Source organism: Phyllostomus discolor, chromosome 6 (assembly GCF_004126475.2).
Source record: "Phyllostomus discolor isolate MPI-MPIP mPhyDis1 chromosome 6, mPhyDis1.pri.v3, whole genome shotgun sequence".
In the NCBI taxonomy this organism is placed as follows: domain Eukaryota; kingdom Metazoa; phylum Chordata; class Mammalia; order Chiroptera; family Phyllostomidae; genus Phyllostomus; species Phyllostomus discolor.
In genome coordinates this window covers 162110016-162129646 of record NC_040908.2, presented here as the reverse complement: position 1 = coordinate 162129646, position 19631 = coordinate 162110016, and the positions used below count along the sequence as shown (strand labels likewise).

Sequence of the window (19631 nt, the reverse complement as noted above, 5' to 3'; positions counted from 1 at the left end):
TACCAATGGCCCGGTGCCATTCTCACTGCCTGTTTCCCTGTTTTGTTTTTTTTTTTTTAAGATTTTATTTATTTACTTTAGAGAGAGGAGAGGGAGGGGGAAAGAGAGGGAGAGGAACCTCAGTGTGTGAGAGAAATGTGATCATTTGCTTCTCACGTGCCCCCACTTGGGGACCTGGCCTGCAACCCAGGCAGGTGCAGAAGTGAACCTGACTGGGAATCGAACCGGTGACCTTTCAGTTCACAGACTAGAGCTCAATCCATGGAGCCACACCAGCCGGGGCAACTTTCTGTCATTATTAACTAATACACCAGTTAATCCTCACAAAAACATCGATAGCATATCAGCATCCTAGGGCTGCCACACCGGGTACTTTGCTCCTTCCTCCTGCCCTTCCCCTACCTGCCAGCCCCCCTGAAAAGCACGGCCCTCTGCACACTTGGGCTCACACTTCTGGGCACACAGCTTTCTCCCCACGTGCACTTGCATTGGCTGCTGTGAAGGGGGAGGGGTGAGCAGGGGCCGGCCAGCGGTCCCCATCAATGCAGATTAATGCTACTTGAATACCAGTGTGACAGCTCACTCTCCAGCTGTCCCCGCCTCCCCCCCACCCCACCCCTAAATACACATGCATACAAACACTCTGGGCCTGAGAGCTATTTCCTCCCGCAGCCTCCTCCTACCCAGCGATTCTTGTCTAGCTGCTACCAGAAGCTGACTGCCCCCCGGGCTGGAATCCTGTGCTCCCTCCCTCTGTGCCCAGGTAAGGAGGCAGTGGCCCGGGGACTGGGCAGCCCAGGTGCCCTCCCTGGACCCACGGGAGAAGGTACCATTTTACCAGAGAAGAGGGCTGTGATCAGCTAGGACGGCAGAGGGCTGGGTTTACCGAGGGCTGCCGGGGACCTGCTGCTCAGAGGGGGCTGCATTTCCTTCAGCGTTAACCAGGATGGCGCAAGAGTCTCGGGGTCACTGACCCAAGTTCACCCGGCCAGGCAGTCGAGGAGCCGGGATTCAGACCTAGGTCTCTGACTCCAAAAGCTTGCATTCTCTGCCCACAGCCCCCTCCCCAAACAGGACCCTTGCTGCCGGGCTCCCTCGGAATCCTGGCAGGCGCGGGCCAACTGTGTGTAGTAGCCAGAGAACTGATCAGGATGGGTCCCTAGGGTGCAGCAGGACTGTGCTCTCTGAGCACCCCCCTGGGACTTGGACAAGCAGCTGCTGGACATGCAGAGGGAGGGGATGGCACTGGTCTGTCTGCTGGCCGTGACCGCCCAGCTCCGCCACTGCCGCTAGGGACACGTCAGGCCAGTTGCTTCTCCAACACTCAGTTTCCTCTTCTGAAAAATGGGGTCTCATAGGGCCATCATCCATGCAATTGCTCCACAGACTCTAAAGCTTAAGGAATTATGAGCATTCTCAGGGAGCGATGGTCCAGCTGCTGCTCCCCACCCACCCGCCTGCAGACCCCCGGGTCCAAGGGGCTCATCCACCAGGAAGATTCCAGGTTGATACATATCCAGGGACCCCTCACTTTACAAAAGAACATGGTCCCTGGAGATTTTCTAGTCCCGGCCAAAAGTGTTTTGCCTGGAAAGAAAAATACCGAAGACCACCTTCCACCCCCTTTCCTTCCCATCTTCTTCCACCGTCTCTTACTTAGAGCAGAGGGAGAGGAAAGAAAATGGGCTAAGCGCTAGGCTGTTACTCATCTACGGGTCTGTATTGTTCGGGTGGCTTTGGGCAAGTTATTTAAACACTTGAGTCTCAGTTTTCTCATCTGCAACATGGGATGGAGAGGACTGGCGTCTTTCCTGTAGAGCCGTGAGCTAGAGAGAGCACCCATATAAGAACCCTACCACAGTCCTGGTGTGCTGGGAGGGGGCCTGGGACAATCTGGGTTCCCCGCCCCCCACCCCCTACCTGTCTCCTACCTCCTCAGCCCTCACTGATCTCAACCAGCTTCACATCAGATGGTCTCGTGCTTTTGATGAGGCCGTGGCCATGCCCGTCTGCCGGAGGCTGGCTTCTGCCACGGTTCCCTGAGTGGTTAGTTGCTCAGTGAATGTCTGCTGCACGGGTGCACGGGTGAATGAATACATGAATGAACAGGCTGGGTTTCCTGGGGCAGGCAGAGCCGCAGAAGCTTCCATCCAGGCAGGGGAGAGGTCTTTTACTGGGTCTCTAGAGACCCGGTCTGGTAGTTCCTCCTGCTCAGCTCTCCCAGCTCTTATCTTAGTTCCTCTTCGATTATCAGAGGAGGGGCCGGCTCCACTGTTTGCAGCCAACACACCCAATGAACTGCCACTGTTGGAGCCGAGGGCTCCAAGGAGAATCTGCAGAGAGACAAGGTCTGGGTGGGGGGTGGGGGGGCTGCTGTGGGTGGCGGAAGGGCAGCATCCATTAAAGGCACAGGCTCCTTCCGTCTGCCAGGCCAGCCAGACCCACCTGCCCTTGAGGTGAGGCCTCAGTCGTGCCTCATGGGACTCGGCAAAGGAGCCAGTCCTTCCTGGCCTGAGCCCGTTCCTATTTCTCCATGTGACCTGAGGCCACCTGCTTAACCGTAGCGGCACAGACGTTGATGTCGTGCCACTGTGTGCCAGGTTCTGTTCTAAATATTTACACACGGTCGTCCACTTAATTCTCCCAGCAGCCCTCTGAGGTAGGTCGTGTCATGACCGAGGTCCGTGGGCAGAGGGGGACGCTGACTCCGGAAAGCCCAATGGCTCGCTCAAGGGGGGCACGGCTAGCAGGCGGGGCGGCCCAGAGGCACTCTGCCCCCCCCCCGTTGCCTTTGCTCGCCCTCACCGGTCCCCGGGGGCCTCATCAACGACACCCGTGAGTCAGTCTCCCGTCTCCTGGCCGGGGTCCCTGCTGCCCTGCCCACCTCAGTGCCTCCTTCTTTCCGCGGCAGCGCCCGCCATGTCGGCCAACGCCACGAAGCTCCTCTGCCCGCTCCTCGAGGAGATGACGCGCCTCCAGAAGCACAGCAACTCCAGCATCCGCTACATCGACCACGTGTCGGTGGTGCTGCACGGGCTGGCCTCCCTGCTGGGCCTGGTGGAGAACGGACTCATCCTCTTCCTGGTGGGCTGCCGCCTGCGCCAGACCGTCATCACCACCTGGGTGCTGCACCTGGCGCTGTCCGACCTGCTGGCCACTGCCACGCTGCCCTTCTTCACCTACTTCCTGGCCGTGGGCCACTCGTGGGAGCTGGGCACCACCTTCTGCAAGATACATTCCTCCATCTTCTTCCTCAACATGTTCGCCAGCGGCTTCCTGCTCAGCGCCATCAGCCTGGACCGCTGCCTGCAGGTGGTGCGGCCCGTGTGGGCGCAGAACCACCGCACGGTGGCAGCGGCCCACAAGGTCTGCCTGGTGCTCTGGGCCCTGGCCGTGCTCAACACCGTGCCCTACTTCGTGTTCCGGGACACCATCCCGCGGATGGACGGGCGCATCATGTGCTACTACAACGTGCTGCTCCTCAACCCCGGGCCGGACCCCGACGCCACGTGCAACTCGCGCCAGTTGGCCCTGGCGGTCAGCAAGTTCTTGCTGGCTTTCTTGGTGCCGCTGGCCATCATCGCCTCGAGCCACGCAGCGGTGAGCATCCAGCTGCGCCAACGCGGTCGCCGGCGGTCGGGCCGCTTCGTGCGCCTGGTGGCGGCCGTGGTGGCGGCCTTCGCGCTCTGCTGGGGGCCCTACCACGTCTTCAGCCTGCTGGAGGCGCGCTCGCACAACAACAGGGCGCTGCGGCCGCTCGCCTGGCGCGGGCTGCCCTTCGTCACCAGCCTGGCCTTCATCAACAGTGTGATCAACCCGCTGCTCTACGTGTTCACCTGCCCCGACCTGCTGCGCAAGCTGCGGCGCTCGCTGCGCAGCGTGCTGGAGAGCGTGCTGGTGGACGACAGCGACCTCGTCACCGGCAGCAGCCGCCGGCGCCGCGCCTCCTCCACCACCGTGGTCCCCCGCCCACGCAGGTCCCAGCGCCTGCTGGACTGGCTGCGTGGTGGCCACGCTGCGCCGTCGGCGAAGGCCCGGGCCGGGTCCCAGGAGGAGAGGGGCCCCCTGAGCCGGGCACTGAGCACCACCTCTGATTAGAGGCACGGGGCCCGCCTTGCCATTCTCCCCGGAAGACGAAGACAAAGGCAAAGGCAGAGGCAAGGCAGCGATCCAGCGCCAAAGCATCCTGAAGCCACCACCTGTTGAAATGTAGATAGCCCAGTTCCAGCCTGAGAGCTTAGTCCGGAGGGCAGGCCCCGAGAATCTGCATTTTATAGTGCCCGGCGTGACTCAGTGAGGCCTTTCCACTGACGGAGTTAAAGAAGTCTTTGCAAACTTCACTGCGCACAGGCCGCCCCAGGACCAGTGGGTGGGGCCGAGAGGCTGTATTTCTAACAAGCTCCCAGGAGTAGATGTCGGTGCTGCTGGGCCACGGGCCGCACCTGGGGTAACACTGGGTTAAGACCACCTGAGACTTCTCCAACCAGGGTTGCAGGCTGCTTCCACACGCACACAGGATGTATCTCCCTGGAGCTCAGCTTCACCAGGTGACTGGGGGGAGGAGGGGACTTTTTATGACACCAGTGATGTCGTTTTGGAGTGGGAAAGAGGGAAAGGTTTGGGGAACACTGTTCCAGCCTGGCTTCTTCCCATTAGCTGTCTGTCTACCCAGCGTTTACTGGGCTGGGTGTTTCATTCCACGTTCTTGCGGGCTAGGTTCTATTCGCCCCAGTTCTCACAGACACATGCATCCAGGTGCAGGGAGGTTACATGCCCCGAGTACAGGCCTGCATGCTGACCGGGAAGCATCGCTTGCTCATTGACTGTTTAGTAAGTGACAAAACATCCTGACGCACCCCAGGGAGTAGGAAAGTAACTGTGTGGGAGCCTCCGTCCCAGTGTTCAGAAGCGTTTACAAGAAGGAAAAAGCAAAGGCGTGCCGTGGTCGAGGGCTTGGGGAACCAGGGCTAGCCGCGGGGCGGTGGGCATCTCGTGTCTTCTCAGTCTTGAGGATTTTAATGGGCACAGCAGCTGCCAAGATCACAGCCCGTGACACTCCCTGGCTAACGTGACACCCCTGGGCGCCCGTGTTCTGTGGCACGCTCTGTGGGCAACGTGGGCCACCCTGAGATCTTTGTAGCACCCACCTCCCGACCACACAGGGGCTGGGTGCCTGCCACTCGTGCTTGCAGCGGTGAGGGGCCACCGGCATGCCCGTCACAGCTCGCCGGAAGCACCATGCCCATCTCCTCTGCCTGCCGCGGACTCGAGGTCAGCCTGCTGTTCTCGGACCTGCATCCTGGCGCCTGGCACGGAGCTGGTGCCGGCAAGTGCTCGGTGGATGAGACACAAGTGGAAGAGCCAGGATGAGAGACTTTCTTGGGACCGTGGTCCAGTGCTCCTTGAGCCAGCCTCAGGCTGGGAGGGCCAGCTCAAGGTCCACTCCCAGTCCCAGACAGGGCCAGCCCACTGGACAGCAGCTGTCCGGCTGGCAGAACAAACATCCCATCACAGCACCCTGCCCCGGTTCCCTCCCACCCCTGCCCTGCTTTACTCATAGCATTTCGGCCGCCTGACATGCAATAAACCTTGCTCATTTATTATGTTTTCTCTGTAAGAGTGAGAGCTCAAGGGCAGGGACCCTGCATTCCCTGGAACCCAGGTCTGCGCCTGCACATGGCAGGGGTTCAGTCGGTACTTCTGTCGTAGACAATCACATCTCCGGGGCGCCCGCCGAGGCCGGTGCAGGCGAGGGGGCTGGAGAGGAATGCCGCTCCCTGCAACCTCGCACTGGCACCTTTCGGTGTTGCCCAGAGGGTGGCGCTGGACACAGTCGGGGGTCAGTGGGGTGCAGAGGGACCCAAAGCAGCCTTCGGGAAGGTACGGTGGGGCTGGATTCCCGACTGACGGCCTCCTGGCCTGGGGGGGGACCCAGGACCTCGACCCGGGACTTTCGCATCCAGGGGAGTCACGCTTCAGTCACTAGCTCCCTGAGGAACCAGAAGAACTTACTCTCCCCGGTTTGAAGGCACTTGGAGAAGGAGGGAAGCAGAGAGGAGGGCCCCGAACCTCTTCCCCCGCCCCAGCCCCTCCTCTCTGCCAGGTCCCAGGCCCTCTCTGGGCCTGTGTCTCACAGACACCTGCCTAAGCGCCCTCAAAGAATCCGAGCCCCCTCTGGAGTGGGGCCCCTGTGCAGGAGCCAGAGCTGGGGTGCCGGGTCCAGTGGAGGCGGGCGACCAGTGGCTTGAGAGGCGCCACGTCGGACACGGTGGGTGGTTGGCTGCAGGAGCCCTCTGGGCTGGCCTCAGCTCAGACCTTGGCCACGGGCCGCTGCGGCGGCTGCTTCTGCAGCAGGGCCAGAGTGTCCCGCTTCTCGACCGAGCGCAGCTGCTTCTTCTTCGCCCGCTTGAGCTTGGCGGGGTTTCGGATCTGCAGGCGTGTGAGGGGAGGGCATTAACGTGGCTGCCGTCTCCGCCCTGTTCACCAGGGGGAGGGAGGCCTGGGACCTGGGCGGGAGGTGGGGGGAGGAGGGGTGGATGGTAGGGGTGGACGAGAGGCAGGGGTGCGGGGCAGGAACGCAGCCCCCAAGCCCCGGGCAGGCCACACTCACCACTTGGACTATCTCTGCCTTGCGCTCGTTCTCCAGGCGGCGTCTCAGGTTCTCGGCCCGGCGCTGCTTCTTCTCCTGTAATGCACAGGGGAAGGGGGTCTGGGCCTGGGAGCCGGGGCGGCTCCGGTCTCTCAGGCGCCCGAGTGGAGAGAGCTGGCCAAGTTCCCGGGGAGGAGGGGAAGGGCCCTCCGCTCCCAGGACCTGGGGGTGTGTGGGTGGACGGGCGGGAAGGAACGGTCCCTGTCCCCTGGGACCAGAGCCCTCCGCGGTGGGAAGGTACTGGCCCCACCCGAGAAGGTGGGCGTCTGGACCGCAGCTGAGGACGTGGGTGGCTTGACACTTGGGAGCTCAGGCCCACGTAGCCAGTGGCCCCTGGAACCACTCCCTCCTCCACTGCTGGGGAGAAGGGGTGGGCTCTTCCCTCATTCCCACCTTCTCGGCCCCTGAGGTCCCTGTGCCCAGGTGGGGGGCTGGGAAGGTGGAGGCTGCAGAGCAGAGGCTCTGGTTCGAATCCTGACTGTTACTTCCTAAACAGGTGACCTTGGCCAAGTTGTTTAATCTCTCTGTGCTTCAACTGACCCCACCTACAAAGTGAGAGTGACCACATGAGCTTGTTTTGAGGAATGAACGGATGAACACACATAGTGAGTCTGGGATGTCACCTGGCCCGCTACGACCACAGAGAAGGGGAACCTAGAGGGAGACGGCCCTGGGAACGGGATGCCCCATGATTTGTTAGCTTTGCTGGCTGCTGTCCCCGGTGGGGCCAGGGTGGGATATGGGCGTCGAGGCCGCTGCACGAGCTGGGGCATCTCTTGGCTTTGATAACTTAGGGGAGCAGGGGGTGGCCTGGGCCCGTGGGGAGAACGAGAAGTAAGACTTGGGCCCGCAGTCAGGAGTGGCCGGGGCTGGGGGCTGGGCAGGCACCTCTCCGAAGCTGACGGTGAGAAAGGCCGCCTTGCCCAAGAGGGGGCCGGGGCCACACAGGAAGTAAGATAAGGCCTGAACACCAGGCAGCGGCCACACCTTCTAGAGGACCTCGGCCACAGGCTGAGGCAGGGCGGCTCAAAGCAGGGGACAGGTGACCCAGTGACCGGCCCACTTCCTCCCCTCAGTGGCCAGGCTGCGACCACAGGCTGCAGCAAGGTGTTTGCTTCCTCCTGTGCCTCTGGGATCCCCTGGGGAGCGATGTCCCGCTGAGAACCCTGGCACTGGGGGAGCAGGCACCAGCCAACGCCGGTGCCCCACTTTGTCTGCTGGGGCTTCCCGGAGACCGAAGAGGCTGGGCGCGAACCTCTCGTGGGGCGCTGGTGGCCCTGGGATGAGGATCAGGGAGGAAAGGAGGAAAGCGTGGGCGGCCACTTTGCTGACCTGTGGCAGCCACCTCTTGGAGAATGACGGTAACAATACGAGGGTGAAGCTTTCTGACCTGTAAGCATTGCCCACCTGAGCAGAGACCCCCGACTGCACCTCACTGAAAGTTCCTATCACCAGTGGGCCACTCGGGGGCTTCTTCCCGGGCCTCTTCCCATCCTTGAGCTGCATGCAGAGCCCCAGGCTTAACTGGACAGTCCACTAGCCTGTGGTCCCAGACTGTGCTTCTGCTTCCTGCCAGGCTCCCTGCCTCGCTGTGGCGCCCCCCCGGGCACCTGTGCGAGCTTTCCCCTCCTCCAGGCCTGTAACAGCAGAGCTCAGCCCTTCAGCTCCAGCCTCAGCCTGGCCGGCCCCTCACCTGCCGGCGCCTCTCCTTCTCCTCCTCCAGGTGCCGGGCAAAGTCCTTGGCCAGCTTCTTCTCTTGCCGTTCCTTCATCTTCCGTTGCCAGGATGTGCGCAGGGGCTTGTCCTGAACCATCTGGGAGAACCTGGATGGGGGAGAGAGGGCACTCCTGGAGCCCGTGGGAGGCACCTTCTCCCCTCACTTCCGGGCTCTTCCCCAGAACCCAGTCAGAATCACCTCCCGCCTGCCGTGTGCTGGGCAGGCGGCCCTCCAGGTCTCCCCAGACTCAGGGTAAGAAATGGCTCTGATCGTGCTGGCTGCCATTTCTTAAGCCCCAGTATGTGCCTCTGAGAAGGGGACTCTTGTTCTCTCCATTTTACAGAGGAGCAAACCAAGGCTCAGAGAGGTTAAATAACTGCCCAAGGTCACCCTGTTCCCGAATTCCTGTATGTGACCACAGCGTCCAGGCCACTCGGCCCCTGCCACTAAGCCCTGCTACTCTCCCCCAAGTGCACGAACGCCTCTGCAGACGGGACTCCCTGCCTGCTGGGGCGGCACGCACGGGTGCGGTTCAGCCTCTCTCCCGGGTCGGGGAAGGTGAAAATGGAGTGGGCACTGGAGGTTATCAGGGGAAGTTCTGATTTTCTGAAGTGTGCCGGTGACACAGTTGTAGGAGGAAGGAGATGCCCTCTGTGAGAAGGCGCACCGCAAGAAGTCCCGGGCTACCTCCTGGAGCGGGGGCTGCCCCCACCGTCTCTGGGCTCACTCACCACCCACCGAAGCTGCTTCCTCAAAGATCCTGAACTTCAATCCAATGATCTATCGGCACAAGGCCTGCCTCCGGCTTCTGAAGGCGTTTTAGTTCTTCTACAACAGCCTCCTTACCGGTTTCCCTGCTTTCGCCCCAAACCTCCTACGATCTGTTCACACCTGGTTTTCCGGCAGGGCCTCAGATGCCTCATATGTAACATGAAGATAATCCTCATATGTACTATGAGGACGAACCTGCTGCTTCACAGGGTCGATGTGCAGATTAAATGCCATGATGCATGCTGGTCCCTCTGTTTGAAAGGCCGGTCCCTGGCTAATGCTTCCTAAAGTGGTTAGCGCTGTCCCATATACCCAGTGTCTTGGCCCACTATTATCTGTTTAAGTTGTCAATCACAAAGGCAAATAATCTTAACAGGTAATAGTGGGCAAAGACAGGCCCACTATTTTATCAAATAATGGCTGGTTTACTTGCTTCTGCCTCCCTCAGGAGAGGGGGCGGACAAAGGGAAATGCCTGTTGAATGAAAACACAAACGAGGTGCCGAAGGAGAGTTCCAGAGGGACCCTGAGGAGGGAGGAAGCACAAAAATAACCACGCTGTCACCCTCCCTGGGGTGCCAGGGCATTTTACACATTCTGATGATAATGACCAGTTTGTGTGAGTTCTGGCCAACCCAGCGGCGGTCTCCAGGCTGCACCGAAGCCCCAATACCGCAGAGAACCCCACCCTGCCCAGCTGCACCACTCCCCCTCAATTTCACCTCTTCTTGGAGCGGTCCTTCCACACGCGCCCCGACTTGGGCTTTCCCTTCGGGATTACAGGAATCTCCACCTCTTCCTTCAATTTCTTGGGCGCTGGGGCCTGGGTTGAAGATCCTTTTCGCTTCTTTGGCCACTGACCGTCTCTCTCCGGCTTCCCAGCCGCGGCAGGAGGTGGCTGGCACTGACCCTTCGTGGGGTCAGCTGACTGAGGCGTCAGGTCCTGCAGCGGCGGCGAGGGCTCGGGACCCGGCGCTTGTTGACCGGGGTTAGGCTCTGGCGATCCTGGGCCTGGCTGCAGCTGACGTCGGAGGGACCCCCCGGCCAGCTCTTCCCTACTGTGGGCCAATTCCGCGTCCGGTTCTTCTTGGCTCTGGAAGAACTTCTTTGGTGACTCCCCACCTGGCTTTGGCTGACGTCGGGGGGATTCAAGACTCGACTGTGGTTGTCTTCGGGGAGACTCCAGGCCTGCCTCTCGCTGACCCTGGGGAGACCTTGGGCCCGAATCCCTTCGGGGAGACCCCAGGCCTACCCCTGGCCGTAGACTGGGTGATCCTGAGCACGTCTCCGGCTGACTTTCGGGGGACTCCAGGCCGGGTTGCGTCGCACGCGGAGGAGACGCGGGCTCCCTGGTTTCTTCTGGATTCGACTCGAATTCCACAAGGGCCGGTCTCGCCTGCAAAACCGAGGTGGGGCTCTCGGGAGACTCACGCTTTAGGTCTCCCAGCCGCCGGCTGCGCCTCACCGGCGTATCCATGGCCCAGCCGGAAAATATCCCAAATCCGAGCCCACGTGCAGTCTCCGGGACTACCGGCGCCGTCCTATGACGTCAGCGGACGCCACGTTTGTGCGGGGCAGGAGAGTCTGTTGCTAGGACGGCCATGTTAGTTTCAGGCGGAGAGGCGGGGTTGATCGGCTGAGAGGCTTCACTAGGCGCATGCGCAAAGCCTGCCAGCGCATTTACTTGTGATAGAGTTGTAGCTTGAGGTCTGCTTTTGCCTTTCCTGCAAACACGGTCTGGGGTGGGGGGCGGAGAGTGTGCAGATTGGGAAGGGACGAGAGACCCGTTTCCTGGAGAGGAGAGAATTGTAAAAAAGATCTAGGAATCCCGTAGGCAAGGCTGGATGAAAGCTTTGCGCTAACTCACTCCTGTGCAATTGGGTAGGGGTGTCATCCCCTGCAGGCCTGTTTTTTCATGTGTAATGTTGGTGAGTTTGCACTCGTCATTTAGTATCTAAGTGACCCTCACTCCTGACTGCCAGAGCCACCGTTACCTGGCAGGTCCCGGGGGTGGGACATCTCTTGTCTTGAGTTATATGTTAAATGTACGCATCCTTGCCTTCTCTTACCCCACCCTGTGCTTAAGTATCAAATTTGTGGCTCCCTCTTTTCAACATTCTCAACATTTATGCGTGAAGCCGAGATACTGGTAAGATGCACCATCTTTGTCCTGGTATACACAGGTCCTCAGCCATCCTGCATACCCTCTCAGCCGCCCCTTTTGCCCTGTTCTAGCAACAGGTTGGGTGGTCTGCGAGATTCCTTTTAGCGGGAACAGCGATCTTTGCCCCAGCGTGTGAACCTGCCTCCTCCCGTCTTTTTCGTGAGACCCAGGAAGGGGTTTGAGTCATTCACAGTGTGAGTCTTAGGAAGAACATCTTGGAAGTTGCCCAACTGTATCCAGCTCTTTTCCAGGGTTATTCTTGGAATGGCTCAGGAATGGACTTCTGGGGTCCCAGGACTCCTGACCTGCTGTCCCAGTGGCTTCTTTTAGAAACCATTGCTTCTCCAGTGGAGGGGTTGTGAGAGGGCCTGGGAAGTCATCCAAGGATGCTCAGGGGCCAGAGGAGGAAGGTCAGGGCAGACACCCAGGGCCTCAGCACTGAGCACAGTGTCCACCTGCCGAGTCACTACTCTGCAGTGTCAGATGGAGCCCAGCCTGCCTTGACCGCTGATCAAGGAGGAGGTGAGGAGGTTTCAGACAAAGGTTCCTGGAGGACAAAAAAAGTGGATGGAGAACCTGTTAACACCTCTTACTCCTTGGCTGGTGTTGCACGGCACGCACAGTGCATCTTGATGAGTCCAGCCTGCTGAAATGCCTCCCTGAGGGCAGGGGGACAGCCGGGCTTCTCCAACATCCCTCCATGTGCCCTTGCACTGTTATCGTGTGTTAGCCCCTGGCTCAGCCTCCTCATGCTCCTGGGCCGAGGGAGGCCCTGCGGGGAGGCTTTGCCTCTGGGCCCTGCCCAGCGGTGCAGTTCCCTGCTGCAGAAAAACCTCAGCCCGTTCTCGCCCAGCTCTTCCAGCCCCTGGTTCTCGGTTCCTTAAATTCCTGCGCTTGCTTGGAGACCCGAAAGGCCAGCTGCTGAGAACCACACCCAGCGTGTGCTCTGCAGGGTACCGCACTGCCCCTGCCCAGCATTGGGTCCCCTCAGCTCCCTGCTTCCTGAGCTCCTGTCCTCAGCCGGAGGGGTGGCTCTCACATGCCCTTGGGATCATATCCCAGCCCTGCTTAAAGTACTTAGGAGGGTCATCTCAGGTCCCCACCAGGGGGGTGTGAGAGGAGATGATTTACAGACAGGGGCCCTTTGGGTGTTCCCCGAATCATGTGGGGACACGTTGTCGACCTAGGCATCAAGTGAACTCTGGCCCAGAGCCCTCCACTCCCACCTGAGCTGATTGTCATTGTCGGTGTGCAGGGTCCCATGGAGACCCCTGAAATTTTCAGGAAAGCCCGGTGTGGCAGTTGGTGTTGGGACTCTGTTCTTTTATGCTTCTTTGCTTTCTACTGCAAACACCCCAGCCCCGTTGCCTTCTGGTGGAAGGATACTGAGGGGGCTCTCTGCGGTCCCCCGCAGGACCCAGCAAGACTAGCCCCACATGTCTGCTAAGGTAACCTGGTCATTCACACACCCTCTTCTGGCTTCTTTCCTGCCCCTGCCTCAGTTTCTCACTTGTAGGTGCTCACTGGGGTCATCTTGTGAACAGACTATTTGCACTTAAGTCCTTGTCTCAGAGTCAGCCCCGGAGGAATCCACCTGAAACACGGGGGTGAGCAATTACTGACTGGGCCAGGCATTCTTTCAAACGCTCCAGGTATACGAACCCGTGTAATCCTCACAACGATCCGGTGATGCAGGTGCTGTTGTTATTACTCCCATTTCGCACATCAAGACACTGAGGCACAGAGGGGCCTTGTAAAGGTCACACAGTAAATAGGTGGTAGAGGTGGGACCCATACCCAGGCTCCTGACTGCAGAGCCACAATCCTTTTATGAGGAAGTATCCCGGTGAGGAAACTGAGGCACAGACAGGCTAAGGCGCTTGCCCAGAGTCGCACATCTACACACCAAAGAGCCAGGGCCGCACGCAGTTCCAGAGCCGGCACGCTTAGCCGCCTGGTGCCCCACACGTGGGCCCCGCTCGTCCCTTGGTCACACTGACCCGGGTCTGTGCAGTGACAGGTGCTGGGCGGCCCATCGCCCCTGGGCAGCTGTGGCTCTGCGTGTGTGCACACACCGGGAAGAGTGCTGAATCGGCAGCACGGGCTTATTTCTGTAACGTGTGATCTGCTGACTGAAGGAAACCGTGTTACCAAAGATAGGGATCAGGTGTTCTTTGAGCCATTACCACTCCACCCAGCCGAGGGTGCTGCTATTGAGAGGGAGTGACAGCCCCCGTGGCCCTCTGCCCGGGACCAGCATCGGAGACCAGCAGAGCAAGGGTGGCGGGAGTCACCCGCTCACTAACTGAGCACTTACTAAGTGCCGGGCCTCTCCTCAGCGGCCGGTTGGTTGGTTGTTTATTTGTTGTTTTTATTCAACATGGATTTCTTTTAAAAAAGAGGAGCAATTATTTCAGCAAAAATTTTATGGGGAGAGCATGCTAGTGGGGTTTGGGGTGGCAAAAGAATGTATATTTTTCTTTTCCATTGTGAGGAAGTTATTTATATGCCCTAGAAACCAAAAATCAGGAAATAGCTTATGCAAACATTTTTTGAGATAGAGGTAGACAGCAAATGAATGTGTTGAAAACATAGTTAGAGCCCTGGCTGGCGTAGCTCGGTGGATTGAGCGTGGGCTGCAAACCAAGTGTCGCAGGTTTGATTCCCAGTCAGGGCACATGCCTGGGTTGCAGGCCATGGCCCCCAGCAACTGCACATTGATGTTTCTCTCTCTCTCTCTTTTCCCCTCCCTTCCCTCTCTAAAAATAAATTAATAAAATCTTTAAAAAAAAAAAAGAAAACATAGTTAGAGGGGCTTCAAATATCCTGCACTGCCTGGCCCTGCTTTATAACTCTCTGACCTCATTTTCTTTCAATCCCCTCCACTCAGTGAACCCACTCGAACAAGATGGACTCTTACTAGTGCAGGCACTCTTTGAGGCCTTTTCACTTGCATCTCTCCTCCCTGGAATGTTTTCCCCCGGATTATTGCTGGGTGCTCATGTAATTCCCTGGAGCAGCGCTGGAGGGCAATGGTCTGCATTAGGACAGTGCTCCGTGCTCGGTGCTCCACAAACTGAGCGTTTGCTAAATGTGTGAGTGCATGCTCCTTACAGCCCCTTCCCCTCTCTCCCGACAGGGAGAAACATCCAGGGTTTACCCACCAGGAAACCCGAGGCTGGGAGAGACTGGGGTCTGGTGTCAGGTGACTCCAGGAGAGGGTGCCCGGTGCAAGGACAGGGCTGAAACTCAGGGCTTCCTGACTGCACAGCGGGGCCCTTACTCCCACATTCACCGGGCCCAGGACTGGGCTTGGGCTTGGCCGTGTAAGGACTTGGCAGCCGCCACGTTGCTGAGCGTGGCTGGAGCGAGGGCAGGACCCCAGCGAGGCGGAGGCATCCCTGGGCTGAGTGTGGCCGCCCGGGTCCAGGCTGCCCTCTCTTCCACTCAGAGTTCTCTTCAGTATTTGCAGCCGGTTTTTCTGTTGCTTCCCCAAAATTGTGGGTTTTTTTCCAGACCCACGATCTGGTCCTCCAGCTGTCCGTTTCACTACAACGTGGTAACTTTTGGGGAAAGACCCCAGCTGTCTACAACCCATCCAAATGCGGCGCCCAGGCTCTGGCAGGCACACAGGGCGACCGACCGCCCCACTGGGGACCCAGTGGGTTTGTCACTTCCCTCCTTCACCTCTCCTATCGGGTTGGCCAGGTCCCCGTCCCTCTCCCAGCCGTGAGCCCATGGAATCCCTCAGTCTGGTTCCAGCCCACGTTCCCTGGATCCCGGTCCAGAGCTTCTGGCTTATGTGGACAAGGGCAGGCTTTGTCACTCGGCCGGCAGTGCTGCATCTCTGTTTTGACCACTTTGGAGCCCCCCCACACCCACAGCTCTCTCTTTCAATAGGTGCAGCACCGCCTACCCCCCAGCCTTTGCGTGCATGAACAGCTGCTTCTAGGTACCTTGAATCAGGCCCCGCTGAGAAGGTGCAGCGGGACGTGACTTATCGTGTCAGTTCTTATCACAAGCACTTTATCTCCAAGGTTCATCTTTTGTGTTCCAGCCACTTAGGAGGAGTCTCGGCTTCTCCAGGGGAGGGCCCGAGATCTCAGGGATCCTGAGGGAAGGGATGGGATGGAAGCTGGGACCCCTGCTGGGAAGCCTCCCCACTGTCCCCATGGGGCACTGCAGGGCACAGAGAAGCTGCCCAGCTTGGGAGGAGACCTCTTTGCCCAGCTCTCGTGCACCCTCGAAGCTTATCTCCGGATCCCCTCGTGGCATCTGAAGGCTTTGCAGACACAGGAAGGGGGCAGACCTGCTACCCCCTCCCTGCTCCCCGTGACAGACCTCGGCCCCCTTCTGGGGCCTTCCCCGTCTCCACAGCGTGTTCCCCAGCCCCAGGCAGGCCAGGGATGGGGGCGGGGTGTGCTGGGGGATGAACACCTGGGTCAGGTGGGCTGAGAAGGGGGACAGGGCAGCACACACCCTCTCTCACCTTCAACCTAGTAACGACGTTTCTCAAGCTTTGGCAAGCATGGGAATCTTACCCTGGGCCTATTCAGACACAGAGTCCTGGGTCCCGACCCCAGAAATTATGACTCAGTAGGCGTGACGTGGGGCCGAGATGCTGCAGTTCCAACGAGCTCTTGGGCGATGCCGCAGCTGGTCTGGGGGCCGCCCTTGCAGACACGGTGTCCTGTGGCCCAGACCGAGTGGGGCACGCAGAGGTTCCCTGCCTCGTCTGCCCGCGCAAGGTGAGGCGGGGACCCTCTGTCTTTCATTCACCCACCAGAGACTATTTATTCTCTGAGAGGCCCTGAGGGCACAGCAGGGACCGGGCCACCGGGGCCCCTGCCTGGATGTCGTCTTGTGAGGCTCACATCTCAGAGCTGCCCTTTGAGGGAAGCTGAGCTGAGCAGGAACGGTTTCCCTGGTCTCACGGGCGAGGAAACTGTGGAGCGGTTACATGACTCGCTGAAAGTCACGCACATGTAAGCCGGCAGAACTTGAACGCAGGACTTCCCGGCTGGAAATCTGGCCACTGTGCTCTGACTGTGAGACGTCTGGGAACCTCTCACATGGGGCTGGTTTGGGTGTCGATGCTGCAGAGCCTGGACACCTGTCGGTGGTGGCAGCGGGCGTGGGGGTGGGGGCTTCACCCGTAGGCCTGGAAGGAGAACATGACAGGGTACCACCCTGCACACTCCCTACCCCCAGCCCCCACCCCCAGCTCTCAGTTCCTGACAAATCCGAGTTTCGAGTTTTGAGTTTCGCAGTGAGTCACACCCTCTCCCTTCCTCTCCGTGCACATATTCCTGCCCCATCATTTCCTCTCACATCTGGTTTCTCTCCAGCTCTGGCCCTTCCAGGGAGAGGGCTGTCTTCCCCAACGGGCAGGGCAGCCTCCTGTCCATGGCAACCAAGGGACAAACTCTGAGGACCCTTTTCTGAAGCAGGGACCAGCTAGGTCCCTAGTGTGAGGGCAGGATCTGTCGGCCCCCACGTCAGGGCACCTCCGTTCTCTCCGCCTCTGTGCATGCCAGCCGTGGACCGGCCTCAGGTCTGACCGAGCTGCCCAGGTGCGTTTTCCTCCACTCAACACATTGGCTTCTCCATCCTTCCCGTGCAGCCTCGGGAACCTCAGGCTCCCCCGGTGCAGGACGGACCAGCCGTCCCCAGAGCCCACAGGGTCAGCCAGCCAGGCCCCTGCTTATGGCCTCACGCCCCCAGGCTCGCTCTAGAAGGACAGCTGTGAGAACAAACAGGTCATTTCCCCCACAGGACCCTTCATAGGCCTAGGAATCCAAAAGCACATCATTCCTGGTACAATTTAAGGGCATACACATTATAGCAGTGTTCGTGAGAAGACATTTTATTTATTGCAGTGGCTTAAAGAAGCAGAAAAACACCCTCGTTTTTCTGGAAGTTTGGATGCTAGAGCTTCTGCCCAGCGTGGAGGGCGTGTGCGGGTACGGTCTCATCCGATTCTCGTGGCAGCCCTGCCCTGGGAGGACGTTGATCCTGTCCCCTGTGCTTTACAGGCACAGAAGTTTGTCAGGGCCGAGAGGGAGTGTGAATCCAGGGCTCTGCCTCCAAAGAGGGGGCGCCTTCACCCACCCCTCCCCGCCTCTGCATTCTAGGAATTCATAACCTAAATCAGGGGTAAGGCCCGGGCCCGATTTTCCATTCTTTAAAAATAAGGCGCAGGGGGGACGTTTCCAGTCAGTAAGGGTGACTTCCACACAGAGCAGGGGCTGATCGATCAAAGTGCGATGCTGCTTTTATTTTTCTGTTCACACTAACACATTACACAACACTCAGATGTTATCACTCTGCCTGGGTGGTGTGGGCCCTGCCTGGGAGGTGACTCAGGGTAGATGTAGAGATCCCCCTGTTCAGAAGCTACGTGCAGAGCGTGGAGAAGATGGCACTTTCTAAACTTGGCTGCGATGCTATCTCCTGCCCATGTGCCCTTTCTCCCATGTGACCTTGACACCATTTCCCCGGAGTTCTGGGGCCTAGGTGCCCCCACCCCCGGAACCTGGGTGGCCCTTGGGGACTGCCTTGGCTGAAACAGTATGGCAGCCCTGTCTCTCTGTGACTTCTGAAGCTACGTCGTGAGAACGCCACATGCTCCCGCCTGGCTTTCCCCGGGGGACGCTCACTCTGGGAACTCGGCTGCCCGCCATGCTGGGAGGAAGCCGGGCCCATCCGATGCGGAGAGACCACACAGAGGCCAGGGAGGGTGTCCCGGGGGACAGCCGGGTAGGAGTGAAGATGCTGCCAGATGAGTCTAGCCCCTGCCTGCCAGGTCCCACCCAACTTCGAGTCTGCCTCGCAGAGGTCCCTGAAGTCCGGGCGCGGGCACGGCCTCTCCCTGCCACGCCCTGCAGGGGTTCTGCGCCTCACCCTCTGTGAGCACGGTAAAACGGCTGTTTTACACCCCTACGGTCGGGCTTGTTCCACGGCAGGGGTGGCTGGAACAGAGTCTTTTGCTCACACTCAGGAGTCTGTCTCCAGGGACGAAGTCTCGGGGCCTTTTTCGCACCCTCTCCTGGGGCAGAGGGGACGGGCAGGGGTGATGCTCCACCATCGCTGCATCGGAGGCAGACTGCAGGGGCAAGCGCTCCCTTGTGCTTGAAGTCATCGTCCGTTAACATGGTGGCAAGTGCTGGCTTACTTGCTTACTGTTTGTCTCCCGTCAACCGGAATGTCAGGTTCCTGCCAACAGAATTATTTTTTCTGTTTTGTTTGTTACTGTGTTCCTGGAGTCCAAACTAGTACATGGTACTTAGTAGCTGCTCAGTAAAACATTGTTGCATGAACGAGTGCATGAGGATGAAAAACCCAGCGGGTAAAGCCATTGATAATACTCTCTGGAGACACTTTTGCTGACATTGCTCTGTCCTAGGTGTTGGGACAAAGTACAATTAGACCCTGGACAGCGGTAAGCCCACACCGCGGTGGGGAGTGTTGAGAACCGTAGGAAAGAGTAGGATAGAGAAGAGAGCACCAGAGAATATGTTAAAGAGTTAGGAGTTAACAGTTAAGAAATGTTAAGAGTCCCAACCTTTTCTTGAAATAAAGAAAAAAAATTATGCAATGTATGATGAGTGGTAAGCGGATTTCAGGTCTGTATCAAGGAGTTTGCTCAAGGAATTTGTTCCTGGACACCATGGAAAAGGACTCAGGATCTGCCAACAATAAGACTCGGTTCAAGCAAGCTTTCCTGGTTGCCTGGTGTGTACTGGGTGTCATGAGGTCCACAGAAGTGTCAGATGGGGACACTGTCCTCAAGCTGTGTTGAGTCCAGCTGGAGAGATAAGGCTGGGGTCTGTGAGCCAGCCAGCCCGCTAAGGCAAGCTAGGCCCAGTGGTACAGCTGAGATGGTTTCACCAGCTGAGGTTCCTGAGGGTGAGGGAATATCAAGGAGGACTTCCTGGAGGAGGCAGGCCCAGGGGATTGAGAGACCGGCCAGGTGAGCAGCCTCTGCAGGCACTGACCCAGAAGCACCCTGAAACCTCACAGGGATTCAGCTGAAATCTGCTGCTCGTTTCTCACACAGCTGGTGGGAAGGAAATCTGTGGCTCTTTTGCCAAAATACTCTTAAGTAGATAAGTAAATACCGAAGCAGGTTATACCCTTAAGTAGAGAGAAAACGTTCATGGGCTATTTTTGTGATGCACACTGCAAGTTGCTGCAGCCATTGGCCAGGGGCCCTGAGACCGGCCAGCTGGCAGCCCGAAGAGTGGGCACTGCCTGGCAGCCCAGATCCTGAAAACAAATAATCCCCAGCAAGGGCTGTTTACCAAGAACATGTCTGAAAGCCTTTAGAAT

General features: G+C 58.8%; 2 protein-coding genes across 2 annotated transcripts; one reads left to right on the top strand and one right to left on the bottom strand.

Annotated features, from left to right (window-relative positions):
- The first annotated feature begins 645 nt into the window (after positions 1-645).
- Positions 646-4891, top strand: PTGDR2 (prostaglandin D2 receptor 2). The gene is made up of 2 exons (XM_028517196.2): positions 646-763; positions 2912-4891. Exon 2 carries the CDS (start codon positions 2920-2922, stop codon positions 4096-4098), a length of 1179 nt encoding a protein of 392 aa, XP_028372997.1. The 5' UTR covers positions 646-763; positions 2912-2919; the 3' UTR covers positions 4099-4891.
- Positions 4892-5583: 692 nt separating this feature from the next.
- CCDC86 (coiled-coil domain containing 86) lies at positions 5584-10682 on the bottom strand. Its single transcript, XM_028516455.2, has 4 exons — positions 9859-10682; positions 8343-8472; positions 6611-6685; positions 5584-6429 (listed from the first exon to the last, which is right to left on the bottom strand). The coding sequence occupies exons 1-4, from the start codon at positions 10611-10613 to the stop codon at positions 6310-6312; spliced, it is 1080 nt and encodes a 359-aa protein (XP_028372256.1). The 5' UTR covers positions 10614-10682; the 3' UTR covers positions 5584-6309.
- Between the last annotated feature and the right edge of the window lie 8949 nt (positions 10683-19631).

Bases quoted from the DNA above. Each gene is read 5' to 3' on its own strand.
- PTGDR2 (XM_028517196.2), top strand. From the start codon at position 2,920: ATGTCGGCCAACGCCACGAAGCTCCTCTGCCCGCTCCTCGAGGAGATG.
- CCDC86 (XM_028516455.2), bottom strand. From the start codon at position 10,613: ATGGATACGCCGGTGAGGCGCAGCCGGCGGCTGGGAGACCTAAAGCGT. The intron at 6,686-8,342 runs GTGAGGGGCCGG...TGTGCATTACAG, and splicing joins AGAAGGAGAGGCGCCGGCAG to GAGAAGAAGCAGCGCCGGGC. The intron at 6,430-6,610 runs GTGAGTGTGGCC...ACACGCCTGCAG, and splicing joins AGGCAGAGATAGTCCAAGTG to ATCCGAAACCCCGCCAAGCT.